General features: G+C 33.3%; 2 protein-coding genes across 6 annotated transcripts in view; one reads left to right on the plus strand and one right to left on the minus strand.

The window, feature by feature from the left end:
- The first annotated feature begins 3 nt into the window (after positions 1-3).
- On the plus strand, positions 4-14,532 carry LOC126826926 (CXXC-type zinc finger protein 1). Of its 4 annotated transcripts, none has more exons than XM_050556074.2 (15): positions 4-106; positions 2,516-2,649; positions 3,913-4,013; positions 4,732-4,847; positions 5,594-5,683; positions 6,273-6,341; positions 7,057-7,148; positions 7,871-7,919; positions 8,561-8,671; positions 9,070-9,230; positions 9,937-10,144; positions 11,109-11,216; positions 11,897-12,040; positions 12,918-13,070; positions 13,732-14,532. In XM_050556074.2, exons 1-15 carry the CDS (start codon positions 74-76, stop codon positions 13,873-13,875), a joined length of 1,713 nt encoding a protein of 570 aa, XP_050412031.2. In that variant the 5' UTR covers positions 4-73; the 3' UTR covers positions 13,876-14,532. The 4 variants fall into 4 exon arrangements, with proteins under 4 accessions (XP_050412031.2, XP_050412032.2, XP_050412033.2 ...); XM_050556075.2 differs by lacking the exon at positions 4-106 and adding an exon at positions 432-559; XM_050556076.2 differs by lacking the exon at positions 4-106 and adding an exon at positions 2,039-2,180.
- Positions 14,533-15,180: 648 nt separating this feature from the next.
- The window catches only part of LOC126826928 (molybdate-anion transporter), a 29,845-nt gene continuing 25,915 nt past the window's right edge, over positions 15,181-19,110 (minus strand). For both annotated transcript variants that reach the window (XM_050556082.2, XM_050556083.2), the window contains one exon: positions 15,181-18,975. In XM_050556082.2, coding sequence (XP_050412039.2) covers positions 18,867-18,975 — 109 coding nt within the window. In that variant the 3' untranslated portion in view covers positions 15,181-18,866. The remainder of the gene's footprint in view (positions 18,976-19,110) is intronic.

The raw sequence follows: 19,110 nt of genomic DNA on the forward strand, positions 1-19,110 counted from the left end.
AGACTTGATTAACCAGACGTTTAATTCTTGCAAACGAGAGATACCATTACCAACCTTGTTCTAAGTTTGGAAAATGAGTAAATCGTGTAAAATTGAAGTATATCAGGTCAGTTTTCTCTAAAATCCTTTATTTCAAAATAGTTTAAGTAAGTCTGTCGAAAACTTTATTGAAATACTAGTTTTGTTTCAATTTTATGACTGGAGTGGAAACGTGTTAGTCATTAGACCTAGTCACGTGTTTTGACGGTTATTCAGTCGCAAGGTCATGGAATTTTTTGTATGTATGGCGTTAAATTTATGTTTATGTAAATTTGCAAATCATTATATCCATATCAATTTGATCTTATTGTCAAATTTAATAAACTTTAAGAAAATAGTTTTAGAGCGTGTTATAACGACCAGTGTTCAGTTCGTAGTGCCACCTATGGTGGTCTTTACTTCCGGGAAAATAATACATTTTGGCTTGGAATTTCTTTGTAGATTTCCAATATTTGTTCTTCGCGAATAAAAACAACAGAAACTTGGCAAAATGACTGACAGTGATCAAGGTGGCCTCTCGGTGAGTTTCTTGGCAAATTCCCAAGCCATCAAAGACAGAACTCACAAAGAGATACCGTAAAACTTGTCAATAATGAAAATGAATAAATAAACATATAAACTACTTATCCACTACTGCGGCAGCAGTTGTGAGAATCATATTTTTATTCAGTGTTTTGGGCATAGGTACAGGCTACACCTTTTTAGTTATAAATAATATAATGTCTGGTGTCGTTCGCACTCATGCAACACTGTGGTGATGATGGCAATTATATACCTCCAGTTTAGGTGTAAATAGTTAGTATTAGTCTAGTAGTACTAGTAGCAGTAGTAAATGCCCTACGTCTAATGTCTAATTAATGCAGGCCAATAATGCCAAGTAGAATAAAAGGTTTAATGATTATAGTTATGTCTATAAGTAAAATTAAAATGATTATAATTATGTCTATAAAAAATGATTATAATTATGTCTATAAAAAATGGTTATCATTATGTATATACATGTAAGTACAATGATTATAATCATTTAAATTAAAATGATTATAATTATGTCTATAAGTAAAATGATTATAATCCTAATGATGTCTATAAGTAAAATGATTATAATCATAATGATGTCTACAAGTAATATGGTTATAATTATGTCTATAAATAAAATGATTATAATTATGCCTAGTACAATTATTATAATTATGTCTATAAGCGAAATGATTATAATTTAATTGATAAGTAAAACGAGAGTAAATATACATACATTGACATTTTATGGTAATGAAATTATAACAGCTATTACACTAAGAAAATATCTAATAACCTAGTTAATAGTGCTGACACAATATACACTGTATCATTGAATTGATGTATCACTATTCACCTTCTCATGATTCGCTATAAAGCTGTTTTATTTCGGGGGGAGGGGGGTAACAGTGGCTAAGCGGATAAGACTCTGGCTCGCCAGCCTGGAGGTTGGGTGTTCGATCCCTGCATTGGCCGAGAAAGTTCATCCAGATTTTCCGGCGTGGTTTCCCCCTTGTTAGTGATGCAGAACAGAGGGCCTGACAAGGACAGATGTCTAGTCGTTCGGATGGGTCTGAAACCGAGGTATGCGTACACATTGGCGTACACGTAAAAGATACCTTGAAAGTTGGAATTCGATATAAGAGTAGGCCGTAGTCCTGCTGTCCGGGCAAAATTTCCCTCGTAGCACACTGATATTGATTAGGCTACTGCAGGTATCAGCACCCTAACGTAGATTGGAGGTAAAATATTGAAAATTTCCACTCAAGATCTGCATAGAATTTCTACCGAAATTGATCTGTGTAGAAACATCTTTTATTTTGATATGGATTTTGAATAACAGTATTTTTTAGCTGAGTAAGTGGATTGTATCTAAACATAGTCATGTGACCTATTTAATAAAATAGATACAGGAAGTTAGTAGAAACTGAGTCAGTGCTGTAAATAAATATTATAGATTACGCATGTTTATATAAATGCTTAAACATATGACACACACTGAATATAACAGGCCTACATGATAAAGAGCATGTATGATGTTAACACTGTATTAATAATTCTCTCCACTGGCTTATCTTGAGTCATATAGATATGTGAATGACCAATATATTCCTCTATAAACTGAGGTGATCTTTGTGGATTCTCTACAGATATTTTTGAAACTTGTTTTTCGGGATGACAATGTGAATCACACTTTTTTTTGTTTTTAATAACACTTCATAGCCAAAATCCAATCTTTTAGTTCCAAGTTGGAGGATATATTTCTCACAAATTTAACCTTGTTTATATGTTATTAATACATTTAGTGGTAACATTTTATTGATTTTTAGTGAGATATTAACCACTGTGAAATTAATTGATTTTAGGAAACATTTTGCTCTTTCCTTCAACCTAAAATGTTTGCTTGTTAGGATAAGGAACAAAGGTGTATTTGTCAGTTTGAATGCGTTTATTTTTACAGCAAGAGGAGATTGCCCACAAATTTAATCTTCCTGAACGTCAAGCGAAGGTGAACACATTGATTAAAACAATGGAGAATGAAGGAGAACAGAAATACTGTATCTGTCAATCAACAGATTGTACGTCTTTTATGATGTAAGTTGTATTTTCAGATTAATCCAGGTCATTTAAAGTGGCATTACATGTATAATTAATTGGTTGAAAAGTAATTTTGTATTTTAAGTAATTTGATTATAATGGATACATAATAAAATATAAATTAGATTGATGGATTGTATTCAAACTTTAGTTAAATCTGCCATGTCCTTGCTTTGAGTTTCAAATATCTGAGGGGTTTTCAAGAAGTTTAACATTAAAGATGCATTATGTAAGACCTAAATTTGCCTAATGCAGATCTTTTGTTTGGCCTCAAATTTTATATAAATCATTAGTTAGACATTTATTCACATGCCAAGCCCATAATCAACACTCTAGATCATCTGATGCTTTTGATTTTCAATGGATTTAAACATGATTGCTAGTTAATGATTTAATTAAGAAATAGATAATCAAGACTTTGTTCATTATCGTAACAATGGTAGCAATGACAATCAAGACTACACTGACAGCAATAACTCTACTCAGAATAAAGTAATTTGACTGAATTTTTCAACATATTCCCTTATTTATTTTTTTGAACTATTATAGAGAAAACTGTCAGCTCTTTATCTAAATCTTACAAAATGGATCTTTAACAAGGCTTGTAAAAATCTTTTACCTTCTTCTAATAAACAGGGCAGTTTTGGATGTTATTTATATATTTAAGTGAGTTTAGGGTTATTTTGAATATATGTATGTATTAAAGATAAATATTGTAAGATTTAGATAAAGAGCTGGTTGTTATTGCCATAATGGCTCAAAAATAGATAATGTAAAATGAAAATATTGAAAATTTCATTCAAATTCAAATTACTTCATTCTGAGCCAAGTTATCACTGTTTGTAGTTTTGACAAGATGCGTGCATTGTGGTAACCAGGGCAATGGTATATTCGAGACTTAGCCTTGCTTACCCATTTTTAAATTAATTTTTTAAATGGCGAACCGTTCTAATCTAGTTAAAATCTCGAGTATCCGATGCCATCAAGAGTTGATTATGTCCTTGTTTTGTTAATAAATGTCTATTTAACAGTTTATATAACATTTCATGCCCAAAGAAAAACCTGCAATAGGCAAATTTAGCTTTTGCATTATGTATGTTGAAACCATATACATGTATGCAGAATTAATAAGTCTTATAACAGCTGGCTAGCATTTTAAATTAATGGAAATTAGAGTCAGTTTAATGTTAAATTGACTTTCCATCATTAAATTGATTTAAAGATACATGTATTGGAGAATATAGATTTGCTGTTTTTCAGAGCATGTGATAAATGTGAAGAATGGTATCATGGTGTATGTATTGGTGTAACACAGATTGATGCTAAATCTATTAAAAAATATTATTGTGATGCATGTAGAGGTTAGTCTTGTTAACTACCTGGTCTTATATGTTAAACTGGCCTTCTGTAAATAAACTGGCTTTCAGTAAAGCAAGCTAGCTATTGATCTTAAAAACATACATAAGGGATGATACATCTTGGCAACTATATTGAGGGGTTGGATGGCCGAATTGTTAGCACGTGCGTGCTGTATCATAAGGCCTGTCATTGAGTCAACTGGCGTGGTTTCGAATCCCCTTTGTACGTGACAAGGAGTAGGGTCGCCTGTCCAACCTCGAGGGTTTTCTCCGGGTCCTCCGGTTTCCTCCCACTGCTAAAGACCCCTGCGTGCAAGCGAATTATTGAAATAAAATTAAAACCATGTGTTAGTCCCAAAATGACCTAGTTTGTGTTGAGTGGACGTTAAACCCCATTTCTCTCTCTCTCTTGCCAAATATTTTATGCTTGTACCAGTGTTACAGCATCTATTCATTTCAAATCTTGAAGCTTCAGGTCCCAAACTGTAATGTATCTCCCTTATTTATGAAGCACAGTGAATGGACATACATTTTATAATGAATGAGGTGTTGCTATTATAAATTAGTAGAGTTAACAACATTGTTATTAAATCTTACAAACCTTCACATTCTAAAACACAGAGTTTGAGAGCTCTTAATTTTAAATAACATTTATGACTTTATATAGAGCTACATGATCCTTTTTAATTAGTAAGTGGATTCTTGATATTATTGAATTTAGGTAAAGATCCAAGTTTAGAGATTCGATATAAAATCAAGAAGCCATGGAAAGAGAAAGGTAAAAGTGACTCCAGTGATATAGATAGATCAGCTCGTGATCCTCGACTTAGAGAAACCGTAAGTTATTTTAAAGAGCTTATTATCTACTTTTTGTCTTGAAATCTGACAAGGCACATGGGTATATTGTTATAATAAATTCTGAATATTTATTTATATATGTACACAATCTACTAAACACATACTGTAAGACACTGGTTAATTATGATGTGTCAACAAATTGCCATGGTATATCATATTGTTTGATGGGGTCTTAGTCAGCTAAGAGGCTTCTTGGAACTTTAAGATCAAAAGTAGTTTTTGAAATATTTACAACATTTTAATGTGACCCACCATGGCAAAACCAGTCACATGTCACAATTTTAGATATTGGTATGAGGTGATCCTACACATAATTCCCTTCAAAATAAAACAAGTTTCATGTAAATCGGACAAAAATTGGCCGAGCAAGGGCATGTTGAAGATGCAAATTCATAAATACATTAATTTGAGTAAAACGCTGTTGAAATTCTTTGTTTTAAGGCATTTCTTTTCAGACAGTCTTCGTAAATCGCATATTAATGAACTATGGGATTATTATTATGTTGTTAAAACAGGTTTGTACAAAAGTTTATGCCCTTGACTATTGATTTTTGGTGAAAACTCAAAATCGGTCAGATGGCAGTTTCTTACCTATTTTGACCTGTACTGAAAAAAGACATTATGCAACATGCGACGCAATTAGACACGGTGGGTCACATATTATCAAGAACATTGATTAACCCTAGTTATTCATTTAAGATATTAGAATATTTTTATTATTACAGAATAGTAAAGCGAAGAAATCAAGTAGAAGATGTGGTGATTGTACAGCTTGTAATAGAAAAGAAGATTGTGGGAGATGTGATTATTGTAAGGTATGTAAATCTAGTAATGTTATTTTAGGAAGACCTCCAATGATCTTCATATAGACATTAATTCTTGTTGCTTTGCTAGCTCTAACGAAGAATTTCTTTGAGCAATGTTTTAATCTAAATTGACCATGGAAGTTTTGCAATACATAAAATGGAAGTAGCATAATTTTAAAGATTAAACTTGTCACCATAACCAGCCTCTTAACTCTGTTATCCTTCCACATCAAAATGATGAATATGTCTGGCAGAAAATGTCAATTCAAGGCCTCTTATTCTACTATATACAAAAAGTCAACAAATATGGATATGCAAGGAAAAGATAGATAAAGACTATAAATAGACCAAACTAAATTCATGAGACTCAAGAAAGAGGAAGTAATTGGTGGTCTACATCCTATTAATATACTGTGTTACCTCCCTTAGAAAGTTCTCTCCAGTTGGAACAGCAACCCAGCACCTTGTCCACCACATGGAAAAAGTGATGTAGCAGAAGTAGCAGTTACATCATGTGATAGAGATTAAAACTACTTCTTGCTGTTTATTTCTATTTTCCACCTGAAATGTAATTTTGATATCAATATTTTATATTTAGGATATGAAGAAATTTGGTGGTCCAAATAAAATGAGACAAAAATGTAGATTGAGACAGTGTGCTAATTTTGTGAGTAGAATTTAATAGTTTTAACATTTTTAAACAAGTTAATTAATCTGAGTTTATAAGCATCCAATACCCATGTTTCTCGAAATCTAGAGGGTTTGGATGGCCGAATGGTTAGCATGTGCACGCTGTATCATGAGGTCTGTCATTGAGTCAACTGGCATGGTTTCTATTCCCCGGTTGTATGTGACAAGGTGTAGCGTCGCCTGTTCAACCTCGTGGGTTTTCTCCGGGTCCTCCGGTTTCCTCCCACTGCTAAAAGACCCCTACGTGCAGGCGAATTATTAAAATAAAATTAAACCATGTGTTAGTCCTGAAATGACCTAGTTTGTGTCAAGTGGACGTTAAACCCCATTTCTCTCTCTTTTTTGTCGAAATCTAAAAAAAAAAGACAATTCTTCAGTAAAACCTGAATATTGGAATTGTACAATTTAAGACCAATTAAATAAAGTGCTAAATGAAGACGAGCATACAGGTATTGATTGTCTATTGAAGAAGAAATAGATATGTATGCATTTATTGGTCACGGTTTTATCTGCAAGCATGTTCATTTTATAATCTGTAGATTTGCATATGGAGATAAGACTTTATGTTTATATTCAATTATTGTATAGAGTTGAATACAAGTGAGACAGACACATGAGACTAAATAATCCAGACTACCTGATAACCAGGATTTATAGAGCTAGTGGTGAATATTTTATGTTTATGATTTCAGGGTCTGGCTATACTTGGTCTTGGTCAAGGTCCCACTCCAAGTCCTGGTCCTGGTCCAAAATTAAAAGATGATGATTATAACCCAGCATTATCGTAAGTTTGCAGTGTGCATATTCTAACTTATGCATAAGCATTATACATTAAAACAAATAGTCTACGTAATTATACATCAGTGACAGTTAAACATATAACATACATTAAGATCATGATAATTGTAAATGGACTTCCTACATATAAATGGTGAATATCCAATACCCTATAGTGATGTAGTTACTCCACGTTCAGTAATAACATATTATATAAGTGACTGTATTTGACATTTATCGGGGCTCACGTTGGCTAACTGGGTAAGATGCTGGCTCACTTGCCTAGAGGTTGGGTGTTCGTTCCCAGCATTGGCAGAGAAAAGTTTATCCAGATTTTCCGGTGTGGTTCCCCCCTTGTCAGTGATGCAGGACGGAGGGCCTGACAAGGCGTGGTTCCCCCCTTGTCAGTGATGCAGGACGGAGGGGGGACAGCTGTCTAGTCGTTCGGATGGAACGAAAAACCAAGGTCCCATGTACACATTGATGTGCACGTAAAAAATCCCTTGACAGTTGGAATTCGATATAAGAGTAGAATGTAGTGCCGTTGTCCGGGCAAAATTTCCCTCATAGCACACTGTATGGTGTATGCCCGTCTTCATTAACCCTGTTCGGGGCAGAACAGTAGGATGTTAAACCCCATTTCATTTCATTTCATTTCATTGACATTTATAATTATTGTAAAAACAATTACTGAACAGGAATATAATAAGTTTTCTTTCTTTATTACAGTGATGGAGAAATTGATGATGATTGGTCTGAAAATAATTATATACCAAAGGTTAGTTAATCTTGACCACTACCCATGCTAAACATTGATTTATGATCAGACTATCTGAAAACGCTGTATACAATTTAAAAGAATATATTCACTTGCAAATAGAAGATGACAGTAAAGTACCAAACAACTGTAGATGGCTATAATCAGTCTATGAATAAGGATAGTGAAATGAAATGAAATGGGGTTTAACGTCCTACTGTCCTGCCCCTAAACTCGGCTAATGAAGACGGGCATACACCATACAGTGTGCTATGAGGGAATTTTTGCCCGGGCAGCGGCGTTACGGTCTACTCTTATATCAAATTCCAACTGCCAAGGGATCTTTTTTACGTGCACGCCAATATGTACACGGGACCTTGGTTTTTCGTCCCATCCGAATGACTAGACAGCTGTCCTTGTCAGGCCCTCCGTCCTGCATCACTGACAAGGGGAAAAAATGCCAGAAAATCTGGATGAACTTACTCGGCCAATGCAGGGATCGAGCACCCGACCTCCAGGCGAGCGAGCCAGCGTCTTAGTCACTTAGCCACTTGATCCCCCACTCTATGGATAAGATTCCTGGTACATGCAATAAAATATTCAAAGACTATTTTGTATGTTGGGTGTTTAATTAACTACTATAATTGACCTCTCTGTTTTAGAAAAAAGAAAAGAGATCTAGTTCGAGTGAAACAAGTTCACCTCGTAAATACCGTAAAAAAGATAAAAGAAAAGAGAAACATAAGAAAAATCCAACAAAATCTAAAACACAGGTAATAATGCTATCTGATCTCTCTGTAGTCTTCAAATGATAACCATATAGTTAAGACACATCATTAATTTCTTTAAACTAATGAAATATAGACACAGTTATAAAGTGGAAATTGGGCATGCTACGTGTAAGTACAAGCATCAGTAACACAAGGAAACCAGACTCACATTGTAGTTAAGATTTACAATAAGACATGGGTAATTACTATTGGGCTTTCTCCTTTAAGCTCATATAAATACCCTGAGACATGGATAATTACTATGTATATTAAGTGTTCCCCTTCAAGCTCCTAATGAAGTTAGTCGAATACTCAAAAACATTTTTCCAAAATGTAAACTGCATTTGCAACAATTGATACGCCTAAATATGTATGTAAATTTATCTTTGATTTTACTGTAGAAATCAGTAACAACCAGTAAGAAGAAGCGATTTAAAGTAGAAGAACCAATGGAAATGGAAGAAGAAACACCAAAACAATGTTATGGACCTGGTTGTAAAGAATGTGCCAGATCAGGTTCTAAATATTGTTCTGATGAATGTGGACTGAAATTAGCAAAAAGGTGACTTAATTTTTATATTTTATAACATGGTGGAATACCTTCAATATAATTACATTGCCATCCTTGCTTTATACACACATAAATTTGTAGTTTCCATGTTATGAGAATTTTGTAATATCCAGCAGGAACCATTGTGGAACAATGAGAATGGTGCTGGATGTAATTCCAGGTTCCATTTCAATGTTGATCAAGAAAATTCCCCAGGATTTCTAGTCTGGAATTTAGTTGTCAGTGGTTCTGGAGGGGAGGGAGGGATGGGCTTGCAAGGAAAAGTGTAAACCATCATTAGCCCATGGGGATCTGCGGTGGCTCTGTAATATGTTGGCTTGCTAAACGGGATGTCCAGTGTTTGATCTTGGTGTTGGCCGAGAAAGTTCATAAGGATTTTCTGGTGTGGTTCCCCCCTGTCGGTGGTGCAGGGCGGTATGCCCAGCAAATGACAACGTAAAGTTATTCGGATGTGACGAAAAACCAGTGTACACTTAGAATCGAAAGAAGAGTAGGCCGGAATGCCGCTGTCTGGGCCGAATTTTCCACACTGTAGGATGTAAAATTTTATGTCATTAACCCATTGGTGCAGAAAAAGAAGATGTTAAACTCCACTGTATTAGATCAACCTGTTCATCCCAAGTTTCTATAATCTCTAGGAAGGGTTCTTTGTATAAAATAACAATGATTATTTACATTACTATTCTTTCTTTTCCAGTCGTATATATGAAATGTTACCCAGTAGAATACAGCAATGGCAGAGCAGTTTATGTGTAGCTGAAGAAAAGAATAAAAAATCTTTGGAATCAATTCGTCGAGAACAATTGGTAGCGAAACAGAGACTAAATGATTTAGATTTACGACATAAAGAATTAGATTTGTTGATTGAAAAGGCCAAACATTTAAAAATAGATCCTAATCAAGGTGTAAGTAGAAATGATATATTGTTGCTTGATACACTGTGCTTCATCAGGATAGATTAAGAGTATTTATAGGGGTCTGACATAGGCATTTTGCCTCTTCCCCCCATCTCTCATTCATTTATAGTCTGTAAAATATCTTGTAAAAAAAATTAATTAAATATTGGGCTGTAGTAGTAGAGTGGATTCTTAACAAGACTGTCCTGGCTTGGGCTGAGAAGAACTATGGGGATTTTTCAAGACCAGTCATCACCTTCAAGGATTATAAGTAAAGTATCTAATTATTTGGATGGGGCAATAAACTAAGGTCCACCTGTGTACATACTAGTGTGCATGACAGTTGGAGAGTAGGCATAACGTTGTTGTCTGAGAAAAATTACTTCCTCGCATTGCATCATTAACCATAAATGTAAAACAAAAACGTGCTTGTCGCAATAACCCAAAAATTGTGTTAAAAGTCTTTAAACCCCATTCGATTACAATCGAACAAAGTACTCCTGTAAAGCTCCGGTTCTAATTTACATATTGACTGATGTGCTGACAGTTTTTTTTACTGACAAACTCCTTTAGCAGGCCCTCACATATAAGATTATTTTGGTTATCAGGCAATCATAGGATGGATTATGAAGAAAATGTCTAGTTGTCAGTGTATGTTAGATCTTTTTCGAATCCCCGGTTGTACGTGACAAGGAGTAGGGTCGCCTGTCCAACCTCGTGGGTTTTCTCCAGGTCCTCCGGTTTCCTCCCACTGCTAAAGACCCCTACGCGCAAGCGAATTATTGAAATAAAATTAAACCATATGTTAGTCCCGAAATGACCTAGTTTATGTCGAGTGGACGATAAACCCCATTTCTAACTCTCTCTCTCATGTTAGATCAAACACCAGTTGTTGTATTTCAAGAAAGTTCCATTTGGCAGTTTCCATTTTGATATTGACTTTGACCAATTGATTGATTGTTATTGATTACAGGGAGCTGAACCAGAAGATGATACCGAGATAACATTATACTGTGTTACATGTGGTAGTGAGATTAATCAGCGAGGTGCTTTAAGACACATGGAAAAATGTTTCTCTAAGGTGAATATATCATGGATACATATTGTTACATAGAGTGATCATAGAAATACATATAGGACTACTTCTAAGTTACAATTAGGAGGGTTTCTGTAGAAACCTCCATAGAAAGCACTTGGTGTGGGTGTTATATTTCCTTGCACTGAGGGAAATTGAACTCCTGGCAGAATCCATTCACTTCACAGTTAGTGGTTTTTATGCTCTACTACTGAGTTATCAATCAGCCATTTAAACATAACAAATAGTCCATTGATCCTCTTGACTTAACTCTATCTAGAATAAATGATCAAATCACACAATTATATATATTTACTTGGATTCTTATATTGCACATCTTATAAAAGAGAGATTACTTTTAGCTGAAACAGGCTTGCGCAGAGCTTATTTTTTCCTTCTAGTAAGTTTGGACCAGCTAACATGCAAAGCATTGTTGCCATTTTGGTCTGACTCTACTCTAATCCTATACATGTATGCTCCTAGATGAGCAGAGTTATTGTTCTACAGCTTCGGATTTTATAAAATTGTCTGATAAGACATCATGCCAAACTTGATGTCATTTCCACCCCTCATCCCCCTAACTCCTGAATACACCCCTGTGTATAAATGATCAACATTTTACAAACCATATTTCATATTTATTACATTTCTGATATAATTATTTGTTGTATGTTTTATTTCTATAGTTCGAATCACAGACATCGTTTGGTTCTATTTATAAAACTAGAATTGAGGGTAATTCTATGTTTTGTGATTTCTGGAATCCACAACAGAAGTTTTACTGTAAAAGATTAAAAGTTCTCTGTCCAGAACATACTAAAGAACCAAAGGTAAGACAGAAAAATTAACATTTAAATCATATAGCTCTTGTATTTTTAACCCAGATAAAGTGGCAATATTACTTCTTATTTTGGTGAATTGTGAGTTATCAGTCCACCCCCAACAATTCTATGATCGACAGGACACAAGACTAGAATTGTTACCAGTGTATTTCCAGTTCAGCTACTAAATACTAATTGAAACAATTTATTATTTACCGGTAGAAGTTGTGAGTTATCAGTGTTTATTATAAACTATGTTTTTGACTAATGATTAAAGATACATTATGGGAGATTCGATAACGAGTTGGCAGTTCTCACTATAATAATTAAAAACTAAATAACGTAAAGGCAATTTGCTGAAAATTTCATTCAAATTGATCCACTATGAACCGATAACTAAGCGAATGAAATTTCTGCCTAGCCTCGGTCATCATTACTAAAGTCGGTATGATAAACAGCATAGTCTTGATTATCCATTTAATCATTTAATCGAGAAGGAAAGTTATGCAGTAAATCGGCTCACAATCCACTTAAGATCGCAGGCTAGCGATGCCATCTAGAGTTGATTATGGTCTGGATAAGTTAATTAATGTCTAATTAATAAAGAAAGACCTGCAATAGATAGATCTAGCTATTGCATAATGTATGTTTAACATTTGCCTCAATTATTTGTATTAAGTGTTTGCATTAGTTATAGCTTATTACGCTTTTAATAGTATGTTGGGGTATGAGTGCAGATGTTCGTTTAAGAGAGTTCAATTTATTCTTGTATTCGAATCATGGTACACTTTAATGGTCTGTGATGGATGAAGGCAATGTGTATTTTAGTACTAAACTTCAAGCATTATTTCACAGTATGAATTTAATTTATTTGTTATTGTTTTAGATAGGACAGGATGAAGTGTGTGGTTGTCCGTTAGTTGTTAATGTATTTGATGAAACAGGTGAACTATGTCGAGCTCCAAAACGTAAATGTATCAAACATTATTGTTGGGAGAAATTACGGAGAGCAGAAGTAGATATGGAGAGATTAAGACAGGTAAACCTAGTTTTGTGGGGGTTTGGGTTTTTTTAAACCTAATTCATTCATTTATTGATGTTAATTAGAGTTGTCGCAAACTTTTACTCTTTGGCATCAATGAAACATTTATAATACACTAAAACCTGGTTAAGTAATTATCAGAAAATAATTAGAATTTGTTTGGCTTCTACTAGTTCTGACCCATGCTAAGGTTTAGTATACAAAACATTTAATAATATAGATTTAGCTGTTCAATCAATATACTTGTTCGTCTCAAAATCTTAAACTCTATGTATCAATCTAAAGTCAATCGAAAATGATTATATATAGGCGTCCTTGCCTCATCACCGTAAACACAGTGTATAAATATAAAATCAATCAGATGATAACTATGGTCTCCAAGGCATCCACAAGATATTTCAAAGTAATCAAGGGTCATAACTCTGGCAGCAATTATCAGAAATCGTTGAAAACCAATAGGCTTCTTTGTCTGTGTATATACACTGTGTATAAATTTAAAGTCAATCGGATATTAACTTTAGCCTCTAGTGTGACAAAGGGTTTTTCAAAGTTGTCAAGGGCCATAACTCTGGCAGTGTATAAATTTAAAGTCAATCGGATATTAACTTTATCTTCTAGAGCTTCTAGAGATTGATTAAATTTTTTTTTCATTTTTCAGTGGATGGCTTTGGATGATTTATTTGAGAAAGAGCGCAATATTCGTTTATCTATGTCTAATCGTATGGGTGTCTTAGGTCTAATGTTACATCAGTCAGTAGACCATGACCCTATGACCCCAATGACAGCTACACAAGTCAGTTGAAGAATTTATATAATTCTGGGAAATAAGACAGAAGGAATATGTGTCATTTGTGCTCTTCAATGTCAAGCTGCATTTATAATGTATGTCATCACTCTTATTACTGTAAGACTGTCCAACAAGCAACTGTGGGGGGGGGGGGGCGCTCAGAAGGGAAAGTGTAACATTTGGCTAAAGAGATGAAAAAATAGTCATGTATGAAATTATATCTCCAAGTTATCAGCATGTTATAAAATTATGTAAAAATTTTGAAAGATGGACAGATATAGGAATATGCCTGAAGATCTTCAACATATACATGTAATATTTTGGAATTTTACCTGAAATATGTCATATTGTTGTTAAAGTATGTGGATGAGTATGTGTGATTAGAAAAAATTTCTGACTATTTTAGTTTATTTAAAGAAAGTTTGGTTGTTGAAAATTATTTTAGATGGAAAGTACTCTATATTGTTTATTTGTTTAAGTGCTGTTCTATTCAAGACTTGTTCTTTTTTAACAGAACAATTCATAATGAATCATAGGAAACAATGTAATGAAAGCATGTTTTTTCAGTTGGAATATTTTGCAATTAAATGTACCAAGGATGTACAGTAATTATGTTAATACAGTTGATATCTTGTTATCAAAATAAAATGTATGTACATATGACCTGAAAAATTAATTGTTTTCTAGTTTTGTAAAAGTTAATGTATAAAAATATCATTTTCTATTGTCTTATATCATCAATGTCCAGGCCCAAGCCAGTCCCTCAAACATCAACAACTTCATAACAATACTTATGGCAATGGCTTGTTCTTGTCAACAATCTTGTAGGAATAATGAGGTGGTTGAGCTATCTTTGCTGCTATTCTTGAATTTATTTCTCTTTGAAATATCAGCTGAAAAATTTGACTCTTTGACAATGTTATAAAATTTGTAATGCATGATTATATGATCACAAATCGGTGAACACCAACATGTTAGACGGGTATAGATAAATGGCCTTTTAACCTTTAGTACACATGTTACACCACTCAGCCCCCAACCCATATGTTAGTCATGTTAGATTTCGATGATAGAGTCTAGGACTTGCTATAATCCGTTTCCAACATCAGCATTATACTGAAGCCCCTGCATATTCAGTGTGTCCCAGACTTATAGGCCAAGCATCACTCTTTATTTAGCAAACATTCAAATTTTAGTATCATGTCACTGTGAACTATAAGAAAGACACAACCTGTGAAATTGGAATCAATTCTATAATATATTGAAGTGCAATTAAAATATCCAATGTCATCAATAACCAGTAAAGTATGAAACAAAATAAATAATTAACATTTTTTATTTTTCTAAAATCCCAATTTAATTGCTCAACATGTACCACATGTGTAGGACACAAACGTAATATATTAAAAATATAACACAAAAAATAAAATATATTTTAACAACAATACCCTCAAATAATCTTAACAATAAATTCCACATAGATGCCTACAACTTTTCAGAAACAAATATGATTGCATGATTTTAAATATGGTTGATATGTACTGCCCTTATTCAAGCAGACTTGAACAGATCTTAATTGAAATACACTTTTATATTATCAGTATCACCAATGATGTGAAAGTGATATGTTTGTGACATGGCTGGCGTAACCAAACATGGAATTGTTAGAATACGAAAGGGTAGAAACATGACTAACAGTTGATTTTGACAACAAATTAAACAAAGTTGAAGGATTAACTAAAACCATCCACATTTTTATTCTTGGCCACGAAATACTGAAGAAACTGATGATGTCACATCTGCATTCTTAATTAATTTGAAGTTTCTGTAAATTATTTTTTATGACCTAGCTGTACTATTAAGTACATTTGGTTAGAATTAAAGGTGTGAAAATCTGACTAGCTGTCATCATTTTATATCTTTTGTTTAAATATAGAATTGCATGAACTATCTCCTTTAACAATGATGGTTTAAAGATATATTTCCTCAACATACATTATAATAATATGTGCATTTACATAGCGACAAAACATGCTCATAGATATCCAACTATCAAGAAAAAAAAGAAATTGATATCAAGATTTTTTGACAATCTAAAATAGCCACAATTATGTAGTACTACTACAAGTTTATGTATTAATTGAATACCTCTGTTACCAAGTAATGTATTTCCTGTCATATGAACGTATTGTGGGTTATAAATTATCATGCATTTTGAGTTTATAATTTGGCTTTTTTGTTGCCATTACAACTATCAAACTTTATAAAAGTTGAAAATATATTTATTGGGATTTAGGGTTGAACAGTTTGATTATGCTTGAGGGAATATATCTTTAAAAATATTCAACCATCCATTGCACAATTAAACAATAATGGTGCTAATTAAAATTAAATGCCACACATTACAATAGAATATTAATTCCTAACTTTAGGGCTTAGACCCATTCATGGATACCATAAGAATGTAGGTAATAATAAATTATCAATGAGGATTTGACAGGGAGAAAACAATTATGTTTAACTAATGGAATCTGGCATAATTAATATACTAATGTCCAAAAGAAAGTATACACTGTGCATTTTGTGCTGCATCAACCAAAGTCGTTTTTCCATGGTATACGGTATTTGGGTAGAATGTCAATTTGTTTCACATTTTTATTTTGCTTAGAAATGTTGAGTTTGGATGCAAGAGACAAACTCAGTAATGCTTTATCAAATGTTTTTAATCTAAACAAAACTTAGTCATACTTTTAGTGTGTATACTTTCTTTTGGACATCAGTATATATTATTGAAGAAAGCAAGAAAAATAAATTAATGAATATAATATAATCAAATTTTAAAAAAATGTAAAAACCCACTGTACAATGTATAATTATAATTGAAAATATATTTCAAAAGTAATTAATACTATATTTAAAAATTTGTAAAACAAAATAATTTAACTATATTTTATATTAATACCTCTTCAGTTACATATCCTTCCGTATGCATATTATTATGCTTAAAACTTAAAAGTGGTGGACACATTAGCCGAATCATTCGGCCGAATGGGTGGACACACCAGGCAAATCCTTCACCCGATTCACCGGACTATTGAATCAACTTTATGTCACATGATTAAACTTGGCGGTGACCATGTCTTCAAACAATCACGTGACTTCTCGATATGATTGGATGATGAGTGGAGATCGGCTAATTAATTCTACAATCAGGCAAATGCTTCAGCAAAGCGGACACACTTGGCAAATATATCAACCATGTTTGATTCGGCCGAATGACAGTGGACACACTGGGTGAATTTCGACTCCGATTGATTCGGCCGAATCATACTACTAGTGTGTCCACCTCTTTATACTCAACAATGAATAATTAAGGGTATAACATAATGACAATGATATATGTGGTTATGTAACAAAGCTCAATAAACAATTCAAAGGGCATATAAATGGTGCAATTGAAATTCCAAAAGGCATTAATAGTGTATAGGAGACTAGCTACTAAATGTGATGAGTAAATCATAAATTTCTATCTCAGTAAAACTGCAGATTTCATTATAATTTAGGGGTGGGGAATATGGCTGTGTTGTAGTAGTAAAAATATAAGGGTGTCCCGACTGATCTGACACCACAGTATATACATGTTTTGTCTATCCAATGATTTAGTTAGTTGTTAGTTGTGTTTTACGTCCGCTTCCACCGAGGTGATATCGCAGACAATATCCAATGATTACTAGTATATTGTTTATATTTATTGAGTTAAAGCATTAACAGAAATGATTTTAAATAAATATGAAATGGTTTTTAACGTCCTACACCAGGCTAATGAAGACGGGCTGTAAAATCCCAATGAACTTTCTCAGATAACACTGGGATCGAACCTGGAACCTCCAGGTTATTGAGCCATTACCTTACTCACTGAGTCAATGTGGCTCATGAAATAAATACAAATAAATTTGGGGATTTTATCCTTTTTTTGGAATATGTGAACTTAGACTCATCTATGAGTAGACAGTATTGGTCAGGTAATTTTATGTAACCTCATGTACTATCATCGTGTGTTGGGTACATGATCTGCCATCATGAACATGCAGTATGTGAGTGTGAAAATTTACATATATACAGTCTTACAAAAATAATGTTTGACTTTTACATGGACAAAGAAAACATCTACATGTATTATTAACTGTAATAAATTATGATATCAAACCTCTATACTTAATAATAAACTGATTGCAACCATAAAGGATCTAGATTATTCTGAATTGAGGTTTTAAAGAGACAATCCATCTTTTAAGATATCTACTCAATGACACAAAAATAATTTGTCAATTATGAGGTCAATCCAGAAATATATGATCATTGATTTATGCAGAATTCTAATTCGGATTAGAATCAGTCAGTCAACTAAACTCCCAAATTTCACATTTTTGGGGACTGCCATAAAATTGGGTTCTTAATCCCATAGTATATGTTAAAATAAACAAATTGTGCTTGGATTTTAGATATAAAATTGAAGATGTTTTTTTCCAAATGAAAGACTATGATTCTGTGAACAATACAGGAATTGTTATGGTCATTACTAAGCTAATTATTTTACATGAAAAACATGGCATCCTTCATTGGCTGTAATCAACAAAAGATATTACTGAAGAGAAAAATTTGAGGTTTATTCAGTAAACTATCAGAAAAAAAAATCAGAGAGGAGAGAAATGTTCAGTGATCCTATTTTGGATATTCACTTAAGTTACATTAATTTCTATGGCTGAATTATCACTGATTATGTGTGGTTAATCATTATAATCAAAGTAATGCACTTAGTAGACCTATTCCAATATAACTTCAATGGTGTTTTTAGCTATGATAATATAAAACACAAGCACAATTCATTCTAACCAGTAGTCAAAATACAGAATACAATTGGCGATTATGATAAAATCAGGGTACAGCATGAGATTTCCACTTGTAACCCCCTGATATATCCAGATTTGCAATCGGTACTTCTTTGTCTATATGATCATATCTCCTTCAACCTCTTTCAGTGGGACCTTCTCCTCTTGTCCTAGTTTATGCCCATCCTTTAACTCATCCAAGGGTTTAGGCAGTTCTCTATACAAGCTGAAAGTAAAAGTTAAATATATTAATAATATATTCATAAAAACAATAGTGTTTGATTAAATATTTGAGTACCTTGAGTAAATACATTAGTACAACAAAAATTGCTGGCTAAGAGAACTGATCTGCAGTAAATTA

Source organism: Patella vulgata, chromosome 7, assembly GCF_932274485.2.
Source record: "Patella vulgata chromosome 7, xgPatVulg1.2, whole genome shotgun sequence".
In the NCBI taxonomy this organism is placed as follows: Eukaryota; Metazoa; Mollusca; class Gastropoda; family Patellidae; genus Patella; species Patella vulgata.

Excerpts from the sequence above, each read along its gene's own strand:
- LOC126826926 (XM_050556074.2), top strand. The coding sequence starts at position 74 with ATGAGTAAATCGTGTAAAATTGAAGTATATCAG. Across the intron at positions 8,672-9,069 it reads CAACAAAATCTAAAACACAG|AAATCAGTAACAACCAGTAA; the intron begins GTAATAATGCTA and ends ATTTTACTGTAG. Across the intron at positions 12,041-12,917 it reads AACATACTAAAGAACCAAAG|ATAGGACAGGATGAAGTGTG; the intron begins GTAAGACAGAAA and ends TTATTGTTTTAG.